Genomic DNA, 21,417 nt, shown 5'->3' with positions numbered 1-21,417 from the left:
TGCTGGCCCAGTCAGTGACGTCCACATTCCAGGAACAACAGAAAATGGGTGGCTTGAGAATTCATAATTTCTGAAATCTGGAAATAAAAAGCAGGTATCAGAGACCCAAACTCTGTGAGATTGACATAAAAAACTCAACTGGTTGATAAACTAATGTCCTCTAGGAAAGGAAACTTGATGGCTGGAATTTTACCGCCATGCCTGCCCTGGAATTGGGACAGGAAAGGCTCACGGAATGGAATTTTCCATTGGTCTCGGGCAGGAATTTACGAGCCTCATCCGAGTAAGGTCATAAAATCCTGACCAATGTCCTTACCCTATCTGGGCCTATGGGTGACTCCAGGCCCACACACCACGGTCAACACTTAATGGCCTTCTGAAGTGAGGTACCACTGATTGAAGAGGAAGGCCCAGCACCACCTTCTTAGGGGCAACTGGGTCGGAATAACAAACACTGGCCGTACCAGCCATGCTCACATCCTGAGCACGAGTGAATACCTGGTAACTTGTCCACCTAGATACTGAGACACTACTTCCCCCTGTGAGAGTCCAGGACCAGAGGGCATAATCCCAGCTCCCGTTTCAGACAGCGATGGGGAGGAATTTCTTCTCTCGGAGGGTAGTAAATCTGTGGAATTCAGAGGGCTGTAGAGGCTGGATCATTAAGTGTGTCCAAGCTGATTTTTAATCAGTAAGGGAATCAAGGATTATTGGGATAAGGTGGAAAATGGAGTTGAGGATTTTCATATCAGATCTGTCATGATCTCATTGAATGGCGGGGCAGAATCGATGGGCTGAATGGCCTACTTCTGCTCATCCATCTTATGGTCTAACTCAGGGAGATCACAGTTGTGAATAAAATTTGCTTTCAGCGACACTGATTTGAATCCTGTGCCTGGGTTTTTTCTCTATGCTTTCATGGGCATCGCTGGCAAGGCCAGCATTTACTGCCCATCTCTAATTGCCCCTTGAACTGAGTGTCTCGCTCGATCATTTGAGAGGATAGTTAAGAGTCAACCACATTGCTGTAGTTCTGGAATCACATGTAGGCCAGACCAGGGTAAGGATGGCAGATTTCCTTCCCTAAAGAACATTATAAAACAGATGAGTTTTATGACAATTGACAATGGTTTGGTGGCCACCATTACTGAGACTGGCTTTCAATGCCAAATTTGTTAATTGAATTTAAGTTTCAATCAACCCAGTGACACATTCCGTGGACGGCATGGTAACACAGGGCGGCACGGTAGCACAGTGGTTAGCACTGCGGCTTCACAGCTCCAGGGTCCTGGGTTCAATTCCCGGCTCGGGTCACTGTCTGTGTGGAGTTTGCACATTCTCCTTGTGTCTGCGTGGGTTTCCTCCAGGTACTCTGGTTTCCTCCCACAATCCAAAGATGTGCAGGTTAGGTTGATTGGCCATGCTAAGAAATTGCCCCTTAGTGTCCAGGGTAGCGGAGATTAGAGGGATTAGTGGGTATAATATGTAGGGATATGGGGGTAGGACCTGGGTGGGATTGTGTTCGGTGCAGACTCGATGGGCTGAAGGGCCTCTTTCTGCACTGTAGGGTTCTATGATCTGATCGACATGAACCTGAATGCAAAGGTGTGTCTAATGATTCTTTGTCCGAGTGGGAACTATCACTCCAATACAGCACAGAGATTCTGTACTGAAGGCAGGACGGATGGGTGTTGTGTGGAGAGCGTAGAGGGAGCTCAGCTCTGTATCTGCGTGTCCTGTGAGTGCGCACACCACCCGGATATGAGGCAGTGTTCTGGTCTCTATCTGCTACCACCCCCTCGTGCCAAGAGCGCAACCCTCACGCTTTCTCCAAACAGAAAGCTGTGAAAATTTCAGCGCGCTCCATCGAATGGTGATTGGTGTGAATGGCCCAGTAACGGGTCCTCTGCCCAGGGGGTAACTGAGCAGTGTGTAACCAGAACACGGTTTGGAATTTCAGACACAGATCGATCAGCTGAAAGAAAATCTATCGAAGAAGTTCTGTGAGTGGAGGAAGAGCCTGGAGGAAGATGAAGACTATGCCCTGAAAATGATTGAAGATGAAGGGTTGAAGGTGCTGACAAAGAGTGCCGAATATACCAATGAATTGAACAAGAGGATGCACCTAATTCGACTGATAGATGATGAAACCCAGAAGCTGGTACATATGGACCCTCTCTCACTTATCCAGGTACTTCTACAAAAGCTAATCTACTGCCTCCGTTTTAAAATGATCATCTTTATGTTTAGAACAAAGAACAAAAAAACAAAGAAAATTACAGGTTTCTGACAGACAAGGGAATTAAGGGTTATGGGGAGAAAGCGGGAAAGTGGAACTGATCCACTTCAGATCAGCCATGATCTTATTGAATGGTGGGGCAGGCTCGAAGGGCTAGATGGCCTACTCCTGCTCCTATTTCTTATGTTCTTATGTACAGCACAGGAACAGGCCCTTCAGCCCGCCAAGCCTGCACCGACCATGCTGCCTGACTGAACTAAAACCCCCTACCCTTCCGGGGACCGTATCCCTCTATTCCCATCCTATTCATGGATTTGTCCAGACGCCCCTTAAAACTCACCATTGTATCTGCTTCCACTGCCTCCCCCGGCAGTGAGTTCCAGGTACCCACTACTCTCTGTGTAAAAATCTGCCTCGTATATCTCCTTTAAACCTTGCCCCTCGCACCTTAACCCTGTGCCCCCTAGTAATTGACTCTTCCACCCCGGGAAAAAGCTTCTGATTATCCACTCTGTCCATGCCTCTCATAATCTTGTAGACTTCTATCAGGTCACCCCTCAATCTCCGTCGTTCCCTCCATGGATTCAACCCTCCCTCTCTACAACTCCACCTGCCCGCAAATCTTCCAAAACCGCTCTGCCCTCCACTCCGGCCTCTTGCTTAGAGTAATCTTCCTTTATTTACGGGGTGTGGGTGCTGTTGGCTAGGCCAGCATTTGTTGCCCATCCGTAATTGACCCTTGAGAAGGTGGTGGTGAGCTGCCTTCTTAAACTGCCACAATTCCCGAGGTGTAGGTACACCCACTGTGCTGTTAGGGAGGGAGTTGCAGGATTTTGACCCAACGACAGTTAAGGAACGATGAGTGGTTTGGAGGGGAACCTCCAGCTGGGGGTGTTCCCAGGTATCTGTTGCCCTTGTCCTTCTAGATGGTGGCGATCATGTGTTTGGAAGGTGCTGTCCAAGGATCTTTGGTGAGTTGGTGCAGAGAATCTTGTAGATGTTACTCATGGCTGTCACTGGGCATCAGTGGTGGAGGGAGTGAATGCTTAAGTGGCTGGATGGGGGTCACCGGGCTGGATTCAATGGGGCTCTGTTCTCTAATCAGCCCCATCTAAAAGGTTGTGGGAGGCCACTTCCTCTCTCGAAGGCAGTCCCACCGCTAATTAAACTGTAAACTGTGTTAAATAGCTGAAGGTGGAAACTCTGCCCCTACCTGGGGAGAAGGTTCTGTCTCGGTGAGCTGCCAAACCACCCCAGCAGCACTGTTCAAAACTCTGAATGACTGTGAAGAAGTAAATTAGAAGGAAGTCTTTCTATTGGCTGGATGCCCCAGGTTAAAGATCATCAACAAAATGCCAGGTTTTAAAGATGTTATCCAGCTCACTGTTCTGGATGTTATTATCCCTGAAAAGGCAATGGAGGCAGATTCATTTATAATTTCCAAATTTGGATAACTACCTGAAGGAGGAAATTTCACAAGATTTTGGGACATCGGGTAACTTGGATAGTTCTTTCAAAGGGCTAGCACAGAAATTGTGGACCAAATGGCCTTCTCTTCTCTATCATTCCACTACTCAATGGCTTGATGTCAAATTTTATTTGATTAAGCTTTTGGAACCTAATTAGACTGATTAGACTAATTCGACTTCGGGATTTCGTCATAACTTACATTTATCTACAGCACATTTCATGTAAGGTCTTTCTCTGAGTGTGCTCAGTATTGTGAGTGTCACCCAGCACTGCTGCTGTGCTCTCACCCATGCTGTCTTTGGCTTGTTGATTGGGTTTCTACAACTCACTCTGACAGGCTGCATTCTCTAATGTCTGTCAAACACTGCTGTTACTTTACTGTGCGTTCATGCGATGTCTAATGTTCCCTCTCTGTCTCTTTCTCCCCAACAGAAATCAAGCCAAGTCCTTTCTCAGTAAGTTTCATTCAGTCGCACAGTAAATAATTGTCGTTTCTGGGGCAACTGTCTCTTTGTTAAGTGGGTAATTAAATTTAGCAAAGCAAATTGCCTCGATTTACAGATTCAGTCCTGGCTACCAGCTCCAGTCCCCTATCCCATATACAGGCATCAGTCCCCTATCCCATATACAGGCATCGGTCCCCAATCCCATATACAGGCATCAGTCCCCAATCCCATATACAGGCATCGGTCCCCAATCCCATATACAGGCATCGGTCCCCAATCCCATATACAGGCATCGGTCCCCAATCCCATATACAGGCATCGGTCCCCAATCCCATATACAGGCATCGGTCCCCAATCCCATATACAGGCATCAGTCCCCTATCCCATATACAGGCATCGGTCCCCAATCCCATATACAGGCATCGGTCCCCAATCTCATATACAGGCATCGGTCCCCAATCCCATATACAGGCATCGGTCCCCTATCCCATATACAGGCATCGGTCCCCAATCCCATATACAGGCATCGGTCCCCTATCCCATATACAGGCATCGGTCCCCAATCCCATATACAGGCATCGGTTCCCAATCCCATATACAGGCATCAGTCGCCAATCCCATATATAGGCATCAGTCCCCTACCCCATATACAGGCATCGGTCCCCAATCCCATATACAGGCATCAGTCCCCTATCCCATATACGGGCATCAGTCCCCAATCCCATATACAGGGATCAGTCCCCAATCCCATATACAGGCATCAGTCCCCTATTCCATATACAGGCATCAGTCCCCAATCACATATACAGGCATCGGTCCCCAATCCCACATACAGGCATCAGTCCCCAATCCATATACAGGCATCAGTCGCCAATCCCATAGACAGGCATCAGTTCCCAATCCCATAGACAGGCATCAGTCCTCAATCCCATAAACAGGCATCAGTTCCCAATCCCATACACAGGCATCGGTCCCCAATCCCATATACAGGCATCAGTCGCCAATCCCATATACAAGCATGTCCCCAATCCCATATACAGGCATCCGTCTCCAATCCCATATACAGGCATCAGTCGCCAGTCCCATATACAGGCATTGGTCCCCTACCCCATATACAGGCATCGGTCCCCAATCCCATATACAGGCATCAGTCCCCTATCCCATATACGGGCATCAGTCCCCAATCCCATATACAGGGATCAGTCCCCAATCCCATAGACAGGCATCAGTCCCCAATCCCATATACAAGCATGTCCCCAATCCCATATACAGGCATCAGTCGCCAATCCCAAATATAGCATCAGTCCCCAATCCCATATACAGGCATCCATCTCCAATCCTGTATACAGGCATGTCCCCTATCCCACATACAGGCATCAGTCCCCAATCCCATATACAGGCATCAGTCGCCAATCCCATATACAGGCATCAGTCCCCAGTCCCATAAACAGGCATCAATCCCCAATCCCAAATATAGCATCAGTCCCCAATCCCATATACAGGCATCAGTCCCCAATCCCAAATACAGCATGTCCCCAATCCCATATACAGGCATCAGTCCCCAATCCCATATACAGGCATCCATCTCCAATCCCATATACAGCATCAGTCCCCAATCCCATATACAGGCATCCGTCTCCAATCCCATATACAGATGTCAGCCCTGGATTCCATATACAGACATCATTCCCATGTACAGTCATCAGTTCCATATCCTATATATCGGCATCAGCCCCAGATCCTACATACAGCAACAGTCCCAGATCCTATAGACAGTCATCAGTCGCAGGACCTTTATACAGGCATCAGGTCCAGATCTTACACACATACATCAGTCCCAGCTCCTACATACAGACATCAGTCCCAGCTCCTATATACAGGCATTAGTCCTACATCCTGTATACAGGCATCAGTCCCAGATCCTACACACAGGCATCAGTCCCCAATCACATATACAGGCGTCAGTCCCAGATCTGAGATACCAGCGTCAATCCAGACCTTATATATAGGCAAGTCCCAGATCCTACATACAGGCATCTGTTCCAAATCCTATATACAGGCATCAGTCCCAGATCAGATCCTATGTATCAGTTTCATTGTGATCCTTGGAATTAACCTCAGATTTTTCTAGAATCTATACACCTATAACAATAGTCAGTGAGTTATTACCCCTGGAATACGCTGTCAGAGGAGTGATGGGAGCAGGTTTAATAATAACATTGAAAAGGGAATTGCCTTAGTTAGAAAAGCAATAGGGAGAACACTGAGAGGATTTCCAGACTGGTTACACTTTACTAAGAGTATTAGTGTCAGTGTGAAGATTCGTGTCAGTATAATAATGTATTAACCCTTGGATTGCTGATCTGAAATGCTGACTGGAAGTTTTTTCCTCATTTGTTCCAGAGTTGCTGAGACACAGAAACAACCAGTCATAGAGATCCCGAAGCTCGTCCTGAACCTGTACAATGCTCCTGAACTGATCAAAGATCGGATGAATAATTCCTTTACCTACCAATCAGCCATTTTGGGAACAACAAGTAAGAGAGGGCAGCTTTCTGAAACACAAGGGGCTGGTGGCAAAGTTTGTGGGTAGGCAGAGACAGCAACAAGTCTTCAGGACGACAGAGGCATACTGATGAAACGGGCAAACAGTTTTTTAAATTCGTTCACAGACATGGGCGTCGCTGGCTGGGCTGGCATTTACTGCCCATCCCTAGTTGTGCCTTGAGAAGACACTGGTGAGCTGCCTTCTTGAACCCGCTGCAGTTCCTGCGGTGTAGGTACACCCACAGTGCTGTTAGGGAGGGCGTTCCATGATTTTGACTCAGTGAGATATTTCCACGTCAGGATGGTGAGTGAGTATGTGGTGAGGGGAACCTCCAATTGATGGTGTTCCCATGTGTCTGCTGCCCTTGTAGTAGAAATCACGGGCTTGGAAAGTGCTATTGATGGAACCTTGGTGAGTTGCTGCAGTGCATCTGGTAGATGGAACACACTTACTGCTACTGTTCATCGGTGGTGGAAGGAGTGAATGTTTGTGGGAGGGATGCCGATCAAGCGGGCTGCTTTGTCCTGGATGGTGTTAAGTTTCTTGAGTGTGCACCCATCCAGGTCAGTGGGGAGTGTTCCATCACACTCCTGACCTGGACCTTGTAGATGGTGGACAGGCTCTGGAGAGTCAGGAGGTGGGTTTCTCACCGCAGAATTCCCAGATCTGACCTGCTCCTGTGTTTATGTGGTGAGTCCAGTTCAGTGTCTGGCAGGTGAAGAATTGAATGATTCATTAAGTAGGGAGAATGAAGAGGGTCAGAACAAACTCAATGTCACAATGTTAAAGAGAGTTACAGATAGATCTGGGTGTATACGAACACAACTCTTTGGTGGCAGAACAGGTTGAGAATGTATTTGGATTCCTGAACTTTATAAATAATATTGAATACAAAAGGAAATGGAACATTAAATCTTTATAGAACACTGGTTAGGCCTCACCTGGAGCCCTGTGTCCAATTCTGGGCACCGCACCTCAGGCTGAGATTTACTGGAATGTTCCCATGAATTTGGAGTTCTCCTCAGAGCAGAGAAGGATGTTTGATGCGAGTGTTAAAAATCATGAATAGTTTTAATAGAATAAATATGGAGAAATTGTCCCTGCCGTGAGCAAGGCCAAAGGACACAGCTATTTTCAAAAGAAATGGAGTAGAGAAGAGGTAACTTGTTATTAATACTCAGTTGAGTTGTTATGATCTGGACTGCACAGACTGGAAGAAAATAGAAGCAGATTGAATCACAGTCAAGTATTGATAAATGGGAAATAATTACAGATAGATGGGGAACGAGCACTTGGGACAAATTTGATAGGTCTATCTCTGATTGGTAAAGTAGTAAAGTCAGGTAAGTGTTTAATAACTTTTTCACTTATTGTCTCAGAGGTAATTTCTGTGGTTTATACTTTGTAAATCTTATATTCGGTAGTAACATAAGAACATAAGAATATAAGAAATAGGAGCAGGAGTAGGCCATCTAGCCCTTTGAGCCTGCCCCGCCATTCAATAAGATCATGGCTGATCTGTCGTGTCTCAGTTCCACATTCCCGCCCTCTCCCCATAACCCTTAATCCCCTCGCTTATCAAAAACCCATCAACCCGCGTCTTAAAAATATTTAGCGAGGCAGCCTCCACCACTTCAACGGGCAGAGAATTCCAGAGATTCACCACCCTTTGAGTGAAGAAGTTCCTCCTCAACTCTGTTCTAAACCGCCCCCCCTTTATCTTGAGGCTGTGCCCCCTAGTCCTACTGTCTTTTTTGAGCAGGAAGAGTCTCTCCACCTCTATCCTATCCATCCCATTCATCATCTTATACGTCTCAATGAGATCTCCCCTCATTCTTCTAAACTCTAACGAGTACAAGCCTAGTTTATTCAGCCTCTCCTCATAGCTCAACCCCCTCAACTCCGGTATCAGCCTAGTAAACCTCCTCTGCACTCCCTCCAAGGCCAAAATATCCTTGCGTAAGTACGGCGACCAAAACTGCACACAGTACTCCAGCTGCGGCCTCACCAGTGCCCTATACAGCTGCAGCAGGAAAGAAGAGCCCTAGAAAATTGGATATAATCTGATAGCAAGCATCTCCCAAAAGCTTCAGTTTAAAGGGGTAAGACATGGCAGGAGAGCTCCAAGCCATGGTGTGCTCCTCTTGCTCCATGTGGGAGGCCGGGAATATTTCGAGTGCCCAGGGCCAACATATGTGCAGTAAGTGTCCGAGCTACAGCTCCTGGAAGCCTGAGTTTCACAGCTGGACTGGAGGCTGGGGACACCGTGGGGCATCTGCGAGGTGGGGGTATCATAGGTAGCATATATAGAGAATTGGCCACACCGCAGGCTCGGAGTCCACAGACAGGAAAGGATTAGATGACTACCAGGCAGAGCAAGAGAGATAGGCAGACAGTGCAGGAATCTCCTGTGGCCATTCCCCTTGCAAAACAGATATACCTTTTTGGGTCCTGTTGAGGGGAATGGCCTCCCAGAGGAAAAAAGCAACAGCCAAATCTATTGTACCACGTTTGGTTCTTCTACAGAGGAGAGAAGTAAAAAGTGTGGGAATGCAATAATTATAGGGGGTTCACTAGTAAGGGGGATGGATAGGTACTCCCTGTGGTCACAAGCAAGACTCCAGAGTGGTATGTTGCCTCCCTGGTGCTAGGTCAGGGATGCCTTGGAGTGGGTACAGGACATTCTGAAGGTGAACAGTCAGTGGGTGAACAGCCAGTGGTCGTGGTAGACATCAGGAAAAATGACATAGGTAAAAGGGATGAGGTCCTAAAAGCAGGAAGCTAGGAAGAATGGCCTCCCTCTGTGTAGAATCATACTATTCATACGGTTCATACGGTTCATACTATTCATACTATTCATACTAATCATACGGTGTCTTGGCGTTTATTGGTAGGGGGATTGAATTTAGGAGTCGCAGCGTCATGTTGCAACTGTACACAACTCTGGTGCGGCCGCACTTGGAGTATTGTGTGTAGTTCTGGTCCCCACATTACAGGAAGGATGTGGAGGCTTTGGAGAGGGTGCAGAGGAGGTTTACCAGGATGTTGCCTGGTATGGAGGGGAGGTCCTATGAGGAGAGACTGAGGGATTTGAGGTTGTTTTCGTTAGAAAGAAGGCGGCTAAGAGGGGACCTTATTGAAACATATAAGATGATTAGAGGTTTAGATAGGGTGGATGGTGATAGCCTGTTTCCTCGGATGGAGAAAGCTAGCACGAGGGGGCATGGCTTTAAATTAAGGGGTGGTAGTTATAGGACGGATGTCAGGGGTAGGTTCTTTACCCAGAGGGTGGTGAGGGATTGGAATGCCCTGCCTGCTGCAGTTGTAAATGCGCCTAGTTTGGGGGTGTTTAAGAGATCCGTGGATAGGTTTATGGATGGAAAGGGTTTGGTTTAGGTTAGAGGGTCATTGCTTTTTAACTGGTCGGCGCAACATCGTGGGCCGAAGGGCCTGTTCTGCGCTGTAATGTTCTATGTTCTATTGTAAACACACAAACACATGAAGACACAGACCAATTATAGATAGAAATGTATACACACACACACACACACACACACACCCTAAAACACAGACACGGAGATATCAATACAGGTACACACATACATGGAAACTGTAGCTGAAAACATATGTAGACAAGTTGATTTACCAATTGTTAAGGACAGGGATGGAGTAATTTAAACAGCACTGCAGGGGGGAGGGGTGAAAAGTGTGCCAGTGCAATAGTTATAGTGGATTCAGTTGTAAAGGGGAATAGACAGGCGTTTCTGTGGCTGCAAACGAGACCCCAGGATGATATGTTGCCTCCCTGGTGCTCAGGTTGGTGACTAGTGGAGTGCCTCAGGGGTCGGTGCTGGGGCCTCAGCTATTTACCATTTATATAGATGATCTGGAGGAGGGAACCGAGTGTAGGGTGTCGAAATTTGCTGATGACACCAAGATTGGTGGAACGGCAAATTGTGCAGAGGGTGTGGAGAGTCTGCAGAAGGATCTAGATAGGCTGGGCGAATGGGCCAGGAAATGGCAAATGGAATTTAATGTTGGCAAGTGTGAGGTGGTCCACTTTGGTAGGAATAATGGTAGGAAGGATTATTACTTACGTGGCGAAAAACTGCAGCAGGCGACGGTGCAGAGGGACCTCGGGGTCCTTGTGCATGAGTCGCAAAAACCCAGCTTGCAGGTGCAGCAGGTGGTCAGGAAGGCGAATGGGATGCTGGCCTTCATAGCGAGGGGGATTGAATATAAAAGTAGGGAGGTCTTGCTGCAGCTGTATAGGGCACTGGTGAGGCCGCAGCTGGAGTACTGTGTGCAGTTTTGGGCGCCGTACTTACGCAAGGATATTTTGGCCTTGGAGGGAGTGCAGAGGAGGTTTACTAGGCTGATGCCGGAGTTGAGGGGGTTGAGCTATGAGGAGAGGCTGAATAAACTAGGCTTGTACTCGTCAGAGTTTAGAAGAATGAGGGGAGATCTCATTGAGACGTATAAGATGATGAATGGGATGGATAGGATAGAGGTGGAGAGACTCTTCCCGCTCAGAAAGGACAGTAGGACTAGGGGGCACAGCCTCAAGATAAAGGGGGGGTGGTTTAGAACGGAGTTGAGGAGGAACTTCTTCACTCAAAGGGTGGTGAATCTCTGGAATTCTCTGCCCGTTGAAGTGGTGGAGGCTACCTCGCTAAATATTTTTAAGACGCGGGTTGATGGGTTTTTGATAAGAGAGGGGATTAAGGGTTATGGGGAGAGGGCGGGAAAGTGGAATTGAGCCACGACAGATCAGCCATGATCTTATTGAATGGCGGGGCAGGCTCGAAGGGCTAGATGGCCTACTCCTGCTCCTATTTCTTATGTTCTTATGTTCTTATGTCTCGGAGCAGCTGCAGGACATTCTGAAGGGGGAGGGCAAACAGTCAGTTGTCGTAATACATGTTGGTACAAGCAACATAGGTAAAAAAAGGAATGAGATCCTAAAAGCAGAAATACAGGGAGCTCGGAAAAGGTGAAGATATCAGACCTCAAAGATAGTGATCTCAGGATTACTACCAGTGCCATGTGCTAGTCAGAGTAGAAATGACAGGATATATCGAATAAATATGTGGCTGAAGAGATGGTGTCGGGGGTGTGTTTCAGATTCCTGGGGCACTGGAACTGGTTCTGGGGGAGGTGGGACCTGTACAAATTGGACGGGTTGCACCTGGACAGGACTGGAACTGATGTCTTAGGGGGAGTGTTTACTAGAACGGTTAGGGAGGGTTTAAATTAAAATGCCGGGGGATGGGAATCAATGTAAGGAGTCAGAGAAGGAGGGAGCAAGGACAAAAATAAAAGATAGAAAAGGGAATAAGAAAAGTGATAGGCAAAGAAACCAAGGACAAAGTTCAAACAGGGCTATAGAGAAAAATATTGGGAGCAAGACAAACAATGTTAAAAAAACAAGCTTAAAGGCTCTACGTCTTAATATGCAGAGCATTTGCAGTAAAGTGGATAAACTAATTGCGCAGGTGGATATAAACGGGTATGATATAATTGGGATTATGGAGACGTGCCTGCAGGGTGATCGGGGGGGGAGTTGAATGTCCCAGGATCTTCATATTTAGGAAGGAGCGACATAAAGGAAAAGGTGATGGAGTGGCACTGCTGGTTAAAGAGCAAATTAACACAATAATGAGAAAGGATATTGGCTCTGACAATGTGGAGTCTGTATGGGTAGAGGTGAGAAATAGCAAGGGGCAAAAAACATTAGTGAGTGTCATATATAGATCCCAAACTGCAGTGGTGATGTTGGAAATGGCATTAACCATGAAATTAGAGATGCATGTGATGAGGGAATACCAATGATCATGGGTGATTTTAATCTGCACATAGGTTGGGCAAATCAAATTAGCCACAATGCCGGAGAGAAGGAATTCCTGGAGTGTATACAGGATAGTTTTCTTGACCAATATGTGGAGGAACCAATTGGAGAGCAGGCCATCTTAGACTGGGTACTGTGTAATGAGAAGGGAATCATTGCCAATCTAACTGTACGAGACCTCCCGGGGATGAGAGACCATAACGTGATAGAATTTTTTATCAGGATGGAGAGTGAGGTAGTTGATTCGGAGATTAGGATGCTGAATCTTAATAAAGAAAACTATGAGGATATGAGGCGTGAGTTGGCAATGACTGGGGAGAGTTACTGAAAGGGATGACAGTGGATAGGCAATGGCAAACATTCAAAGAACGGATGGGGGAATGCCAACAACTGATCGTTCCTGTCTGGTACGAAAGCAAAATGGGTAAGAGGGCCAATCCCTGGCTAACAATGGAAATTAGAGAGAGAATCCGACCTGAGGAAGAAGCATACAGATTGGCCAAGAAAAATAACAGGACGGAAGATTGGGAGCAGTTTAGAATGCAGCAAAGCAGAACCAAGGGATTGATTAAGAAGGGGAAAATACAGTACGAAAGTAAGCTTGCAGGGAACATAAAGACTGACACTAAGAACATAAAGACTGACACTAAGATACGTGAAGAGAAAGAGGTTGTTAGGACCCCTACAGACAGAAACGGGGGAGGTGGGGCAGGGGGGATGTATAATAGAGGACAAAGAAATGGCCAAGCAGTTAAATACATACTTTGGTTCTGTCTCCACAAAAGAGGACACAAATCAGATGCCAGAAATGTTGGAGAATGCAAGATTTAGTGAGAGGAAAGAACTGAGGAAGATCGATATTAGTAGAGAGATGATGCTGGGAAAATTGCAAGGATTGAAGGTGGATAAATCCCCAGGCCTGATAATCTACATCCCAGAGTACTTAAGGAAGTGACTGTAGAAATAGTGGATGTATTGGTGGTCATCTTCCAGGATTCTATAGACTCTGGAACAGTCCCTACAGGGAGGGTAACAAATGTCACTCCGATATTCAAAAAGGGAGGTAGAGAGAAAACAGGGAATTATAGACCAGTAAGCTTAACATCAATTGTGGGGAAAATTCTCGAATCCATTATCAAGGACTTTATAGCAGAGCATTTAGAAAGCAGTGGCAGGATCAGACAGAGTCAGCATGGATTTATGAAGGGGAACTCGTGCTAGACAAATCTGTTGGCATTCTTTGAAGATGTAGCTGATAGAGTTGATAAGGGGAAGTCAGTCAATGTAGTATATTTGGACTTTCAGAAAGCGTTTGATGAAGAGATTATTATGCAAGATTAAAGCGCATGGGATTGGAGGAAGTGTATTGAGATGGATAGAAAACTGGTTGGCAGTGAGGAAACAAAGACTAGGAATTAATGGGTGCTTTTTAAATTTGCAGGCAGTAACTAGTGGGGTACTACAGGGATTGGTGCTGGGACCCCCAGCTATTCACAATATTTATTAATGATTTGGATGAGGGAACAAAATGTAACATCTCAAAGTTTGCAGATGATACCAAGTTAGGTGTGAGGGTGAACTGTGATGAGGATGCAGACATCCTTCAGAATGATCTGGACAGGTTGGGTGAGTGGGCAAATCAATGGCAGATGCAGTGTAATTTGGATAAGAGAGAGGTTATTCACTTTGGAAACAAAACCAAAGGCAGCAGAGTACTATCTGAATGGCTGTAAATTAGAAGAGGGGAGTGTGCAGAGGGACCTGGGTGTCCTTGTGAACCAGTCACTGAAGGTAAGCATGCAGGTGCAGCAGGCGGTAAAGAAGGCAAATGGGACCAAAGGTTAGGGGGAGAAAGCAGGATTAGGCTATTGGGTTGGATGATCAGCCATGATCGTAATGAATGGGCTCGAAGGGCCAAATGGCCTCCCCCTGCTCCTATGTTTCTATGATTACTCCTCTTACTGTCCGCCTGTAAACAGAAAGGTGTATATGATTTCCTTCTCCCTTTATAAGCAGTGGTACCATTTACCAATCCCATTATTTTAGTGTGATCCAGTTTTCTGTTAATAGCCCCACAACAAACTCGGGATAGGATAAACTCATCTTCACACACACAAAGCATGGGGAGTGGGGTGGCGGGCAGGGGTTCACAACATAGTCCCCTGTTCACTTATACAGTAAAAGAGGGACAGAGAAAAGATTTACAGGGCAAATAACGTAGATAAAATAAATATCGTGTTACACAGGTCCAGAGTTCAGAATCAAAGTCCAGTGAGGAATTCCTTTGTGGAGTTCAGCAGGTTGAAAGCTGATGCTGTACAATTCACTTTCCCAATGACTGCAGACGAGGAGATTGGCACACTGAGATGAATCAGTGGTGTAGACAATGATACAGAAGTTTGGGTAGAAATGGTGTAAGTGAGACCAGGTATTCAGTCTAGGCAGAGGCTCTTTGCTGTTCTGCTACATAGGAGATGGGTAATATGGCAGAGCGAGCTTTGCAGTACAGCAAAGCAATATAACAGGTTCTATCAGAGAGTCACGTTATTTGACTCCCATCTCCTCATAGTGTCTTTGGCAAAAGGGGATGTAACACCCTCCCCACCCCCAACACCTCCCCCCCTCCCCACCCCAAGTGGGTTCCAGAGATAGTAAAATGTTCCAACCATTGAGACTTCAGAGGAAGTCTGGGGTAGGGCCTGGGTGGGATTGTGGTCAGTGCAGACTCGATGGGCCAAATGGCCTCTTTCTGCACTGTAGGGTTTCTATGATTCTATGAAGGTTGTGGGGCCCTTTGTCCTAGCAGATAGATTCTGGGTGGCCCACCCAACACATCCCTTTCTATAGTTCTCTTAGAATTTAGTCTCTGCCACCCCTCATTGTGCTGTTAGTGTCTCTTCTGAGATAACAAGGCGTTAAGTTTCTTTGAAACTGCCAGCTAGCTCATTCTGTTCAGGTTCAGCCATCTTAAAAGACCATTGTCCAGTTTTAAAATTTTTTGAAGTATCCATGAAGATATTTATATCAATGTCATTGAAAGGACGCAGTAAGAAGTCTCATAACACCAAGTTAAAGCCCAACTGGTTTATTTGGTTGCAAAAGCCAGTAGCTTTCGGAGAACTGCTCCTTCGTCAGGTGAGTGGGAGTTGTGTTCACAAACAGGGCATATATAGACACAAACTCAATTTACAAGATAATGGTTGGAAAGTGAGTCTTTACAGGTAATCAAGTCTTAAAGGTACAGACAATGTGAGTGGAGAGAGGGTTAAGCACAGGTTAAAGAGATGTGTATTGTCTCCAGACTGGACAGTTAGTGAGATTTTGCAAACCCAGGTAAATCACGGGGGTTACAGATAGTGCGACATGAACCCAAGATCCCGGTTGAGGCCGTTCTCATGTGTGCGGAACTTGGCTATCAGTCTCTGCTCAGCGACTCTGTGCTGTTGTGTCATTAACCTGGTGTTATGAGACTTCTTATTGTGTTTACCCCAGTCCAATGCCGACATCTCCACATCATGATGTGTATCAGGTAGACAAAGTTGGCTGATTTGCAAGAGTATATACTGTGTACCTGGTGGATGGTGTTCTCACGTGAGATGGTACCATTCATATTGATGATCCGGCATGTCTTGCAGAGGTTGCTGTGGCAGGGTTGTGTGGTATTGTGGTCACTGTTCTCCTGAAGGCTGGGTAGTTTACTGTGGACAATGGTCTGTTTGAGGTTGCACGGTTGTTTGAAGGCAAGAAGTGGGGGTGGGGGGATGGCCTTGGCGAGATGTTCGTCTTCATCAATGACATGTTGAAGACTCCGGAGAAGATGTCGTAGCTTCTCCACTCCAGGGAAGTACTGGACGACGAAGGGTACTCTGTCCATCGTGTCCCGTGTTTGTCTTCTGAGGAGGTCGGTGTGGTTTTGTGCTGTGGCACGTCAGAATTGTTGATCGTTGAGTTGAGCACCATATCCTGTTCTTATGAGGGCATCTTTCAGCGTCTGGAGCTGTCTGTCACGATCATCCTCATCTGAGCAGATCCTGTGTATACGGAGGGCTTGTCCGTAGGGGAGGGCTTCTTTAATGTGTTTAGGGTTGAAGCTGGAGAAGTGGAGCATTGAGAGTTATCCATGGGCTTACGGTACAGTGAGGTACTGAGGTCCTTGATGGAGATGTGTGTGTCCAAGAATGCAACTGATTCTGGGGAATAGTCCATGGTGAGTCTGATGGTGGGGTGGAATTTGTTGATATCATCATATAGTTGTTTCAGTGATTGTTCACCATGAGTCCAAAGGAGGAAAATGTCATCGATGTATCTAGTGTACAGCATCGGTTGAAGATTCTGTGCAGTGAAGAAGTCTTGTTTGAACCTGTGCATGAAGATGTTGGCATATTGAGGTGCGAATTTGGTCCCCATGGCTGTTCCGTGTGTCTGGATGAAAAACTGGTTGTTGAAGGTGAAGACATTGTGGTCCAGGATAAAGTGGATGAGTTGTAAAATTGCATCTGGAAACTGGCAGTTGTCAGCATTGAGTACTGAGGCAGTCGCAGCAATGCCATCGTTGTGGGGGATGTTGGTGTAGAGCGCCGAGATATCCATTGTGACGAGGAGTGTCCCTGGTTCAACTGCTCCATGTGTGCTGAGTTTCTGTAGGAAGTCCGTAGTGTCGCGACAAAAGCTGGGGGTTCTTTGTACAATGGGTTTCAGGATGTCCTCGACGTAGCCGGAGAGGTTCTCACACAGAGTCCCATTGCCCGATATGATGGGACGGCCAGGTGTGTTTGCCTTGTGTATCTTTGGGAGGCAGTAGAGATCTCCAATGCGGGGAGTACGTGGAATGAGAGCACGGAGGGTGCTCTGAAGGTCCGGATCAAAGGTCTTGATCAGATTGTTGAGTTGACGAGTGTGTTCTTTGGTCGGATCTGTGGGTAATTGTCTATAGTGTTCCTCATTGTTTAGTTGTCGGTACATTTCTTTACAGTAATCCATTCTGTTCAGTATGACGATGGCCCTTCCTTTGCTGGTTTGATGACAATGTTGTGGTTGGTCTTACATAAGAACATAAGAAATAGGAGCAGGAGTAGGCCATCTAGCCCTTCGAGCCTGCCCCGCCATTCAATAAGATCATGGCTGATCTGAAGTGGATCAGTTCCACATTCCCGCCCTTTCTCCATAACCCTTAATCCCCTCTCTTATCAAAAACCCATCAACCCATATCTTAAAAATATTTAGCGAGGCAGCCTCCACCACTTCAACGGGCAGAGAATTCCAGAGATTCACCACCCTTTGAGTGAAGAAGTTCCTCCTCAACTCTGTTCTAAACCGCCCCCCCTTTATCTTGAGGCTGTGCCCCCTAGTCCTGCTGTCCTTTCTGAGCGGGAAGAGTCTCTCCACCTCTATCCTATCCATCCCATTCATCATCTTATACGTCTCAATGAGATCTCCCCTCATTCTTCTAAACTCTAACGAGTACAAGCCTAGTTTATTCAGCCTCTCCTCATAGCTCAACCCCCTCAACTCCGGTATCAGCCTAGTAAACCTCCTCTGCACTCCCTCCAAGGCCAAAAGGCCGCGGATGTGTTGCGTTGTGCTTGGGTAACGTTCGGGGCTGTCTGGTGAGTGCGGTTGATGAATCTGGTGTTGATGCACCTCCTGATGGTTTGGACATACAAGCCCAGTCGAGGGCAGCGGCCTTCCGGAGGAGTCCAATTGGACTCTTTCCTCTTCGGTTGCTACACCGTGGATCTCTCTGCTGGCTGTTCCAGCTATTACCTTCAAACAACTGCACAACCTCAAACAGACCATTGTTCATAGCAAACTACCCAACCTTCAGGAGAACAGTGACCACGACACCACACAACCCTGCCACAGCAACCTCTGCAAAACATGCTGGCTCATCAACCTGGATGGCATTATCTCACCAAGTACACGGTAAATACTCTTACACCTCGGCCAACATTGTCTACCTGATACGCTGCAGGAAAGGATGTCCCGAAGCATGGTACACTGGGGAGACCATGCAGACGCTACGACAACGGATGAATGAACATCGCTCGACAATCACCAGGCAAGACTGTTCCCTTCCAGTTGGCGAACACTTCAGTGGTCACGGGTATTCAGCCTCTGACCTTCGGGTAAGCGTTCTCCAAGGCGGCCTTCACGACACACGACAGCGCAGAGTCGCTGAACAGAGACTGATAGCCAAGTTCCGCACACATGAGGACGGTCTCAACAGGGATCTTAGGTTCATGTCGCACTATCTGTAACCCCCGTAACTTGCCTGGGCTTGTAAAATCTCACTAACTGTCCTGTCTGAAGACAATACACATCTCTTTAACCTGTGCTTAACCCCCTCTCCACTCACATTGTACACCTAAGACTTGATTACCTGTAAAAACTCACATTCCAACCATTATCTTGTAAATTGAATTTGTATACTTATATGCCCTGTTTGTGAACAGAACTCCCACTTACCTGATGAAGGCACAGCGCTCCGAAAGCTAGTTGCATTTGCTACCCAATAAACCTGTTGGACTTTAACCTGGTGTTGTGAGACTCCATAGTGTATTTACCCCAGTCCAACACCGGCATCTCCACATCATTAAAAAAATACAGAGGCTAAGGTCTTAGTCCTTTTACAGAATGCAAACACTCAGATCGCTGGCCTGTATTTTTTTAAACCTGGATTATGCAGCACAGAGACAGGTCACATGGACCAACTTGTCTATGCTCAGGCTTATCCCACATGTCCCCTCCCATTCAAAGTGGGCAAGGGTCTGGCAGATGGAGTACAATGCTGGTAAATGTCAGGTCATCCATTTTGGTAGGAATAACAGTTAAAATGGCCCATTATTTAAATGGTAAAAAAATTGCAGCATGCTGCTGTGCAGAGGGACCTGGGTGTCTTTGTGGAAGAATCTCAAGGAGTTGGCTTGCAGGTGTAGCAGGTAATTAAGAAGGCAAATGGAATTTTGTCCTTCATTGCTAGAGGGATGGAGTTTAAAAACAGCGAGTTTATATTGCAGCTATATACGGTGCTGGTGAAGCCACACCTAGAGTACTGTGTACAGTTTTGGTCTCCTTACTTGAGAAAGGATACACTGGCACTGGAGTGGGTGCAGAGGAGATTCACTGGGTTGATTCCAGAGTCGAGAGGTTTGGATTATGAGTGAGACTGAGTAGACTGGGGCTATACTCATTGACATTCAGAAGAATGAGGGGAGATCTTATAGAAACATATAAGATTATGAAGGGAATAGATAAGATAGAAGCAGGGAAGTTGTTTCCACTGGCGGGTGAAACTAGAACTAGGGACATAGCCTCAAAATAAGGGGGAGCAGATTTAGGACTGAGCTGAGGAGGAACTTCTTCACACAAAGGGTTGTGAATCTGTGGAATTCCCTGCCCAGTGAAGCAGTTGAGGCTACCTCATTGAATGTTTTTAAGGCAAGGATAGATAAATGTTTGAACAGTAAAGGAATTAAGGATTATGGTGAGGGGGCGGGTAAGTGGGGCTGAGTCAACAAAAACAGCAGCCATGATCTTATTGAATGATGGCGCAGACTCGCGGGGCCAGATGGCCTACTCCTGCTCCTAGTTCTTATGTTCTTATTCTATCTAACACATAGCCTTTCTACTTAACTTTCTACTCGCTTTTCCACCATATACTTGTCTAGATTTCCTTTGGAATCATCTAAGCTTCCTGACTATTTCACATTGGCAGTGAGTGCCACATTTTACTCACGCTCTGTGAAAAAGATTTTATTCCTTATTTCCCCACTGAACTTATTAATGTGATTCTTGTATACCTTCTGTTTAGATTCAATTTTCCCTTCAGTTCTTTTTTTGTTCCTGGTGCTCCATAACTACTTTGTTTGTTTTTGGCTTCAGTGGAGTTACCCCTGAACTCTGTTGATTTATCTTTTCGAAATAACTTCTGTATTTTCTGTCTGTTTTTTAAAGACTTTTTGCAGTTTACTTTCTTGAGTGCCACCCTCCTTTATTTTGCTGTTTTCTATCTAATCCATTACCTAAATCCATATACTATTTATTTTACTCACCATCCTTTTATTATATTGTGATCACTACTACTGAAATGCTCCCCAGCACTTACTTCTTTCAGTTTTAGTTCATCCCTCATTAAAATATGGAGCAATTATTCATTTCCTTTTGGGCTTTCTCCCTGCTGAGTGAGAAAGGAATCCTACATTCACCGTAGTAACTCTGTTCCTTTTTCTCTTTCCAGAACATTTACTGCCTATTTGGGGGCGTTGAAATTGTCTTTTATTATTCTATGCCGATGTGTAACCCAGTTTTCCCTTCATGTTCCTTCCTGCAATTCCTTCCACTATTTAAGACCATAAGACATAGGAGCAAATTAGACCACTCGGCCCATTGAGTCTGCTTCGCTATTCAATCATGGCTGATATTTTTCTCATCCCCAGTCTCCTGCCTTTTCCCCATAACCCCTGATCCCCTTATTAATCAGGAACCTATCTATCTCTGTCTTAAAGATGCTCATTGACCTGGCCTCCACAGCCTTCTGTGGCAAAGATTCCCCACTCTCTGGCTGAAGAAATTCCTCCTCATCTCTGTTTTAAAGAATCGTCCCTTCAGCCTGAGGTTGTGCCCTCTGGTTCTAGTTTTTCCTACTAGTGGAAAGATCCTCTCCATTTCCACTCTATCCAGGTCTCGCAGCGTCCTGTAAGTTTCAATAAGATCCCCCCCCCCATAGCCTTTTAAACTCCAACGAGTACAGACCCAGTGACCTCAACTGTCCCTCATACAACAAACTCTTCATTCCGGGAATAATTCTTCTGAACCTCCCCTGGACCCTTTCCAAGGCCAGCACATCCTTCCTTAGATTATGGGGTTC

The 21,417-nt window shown here is 46.2% G+C and overlaps 1 protein-coding gene across 1 annotated transcript in view; it reads left to right on the top strand.

Moving 5' to 3' along the window:
- Positions 1–21,417, top strand: part of LOC145338782 (E3 ubiquitin-protein ligase TRIM7-like) — a 30,954-nt gene that overhangs the window by 8,429 nt on the left and 1,108 nt on the right. Inside the window, exons 3-5 of the mRNA XM_080183174.1 lie at positions 1,961–2,191; positions 4,142–4,164; positions 6,559–6,692. Coding sequence (XP_080039300.1) covers positions 1,961–2,191; positions 4,142–4,164; positions 6,559–6,692 — 388 coding nt within the window. The remainder of the gene's footprint in view (positions 1–1,960; positions 2,192–4,141; positions 4,165–6,558; positions 6,693–21,417) is intronic.

The sequence above is a fragment of the Carcharhinus amblyrhynchos genome, unplaced genomic scaffold (genome assembly GCF_965287045.1).
Source record: "Carcharhinus amblyrhynchos unplaced genomic scaffold, sCarAmb.v2.hapA chromosome_171, whole genome shotgun sequence".
In the NCBI taxonomy this organism is placed as follows: domain Eukaryota; kingdom Metazoa; phylum Chordata; class Chondrichthyes; order Carcharhiniformes; family Carcharhinidae; genus Carcharhinus; species Carcharhinus amblyrhynchos.
This window is presented reverse-complemented; position numbering and strand designations above follow the sequence as displayed.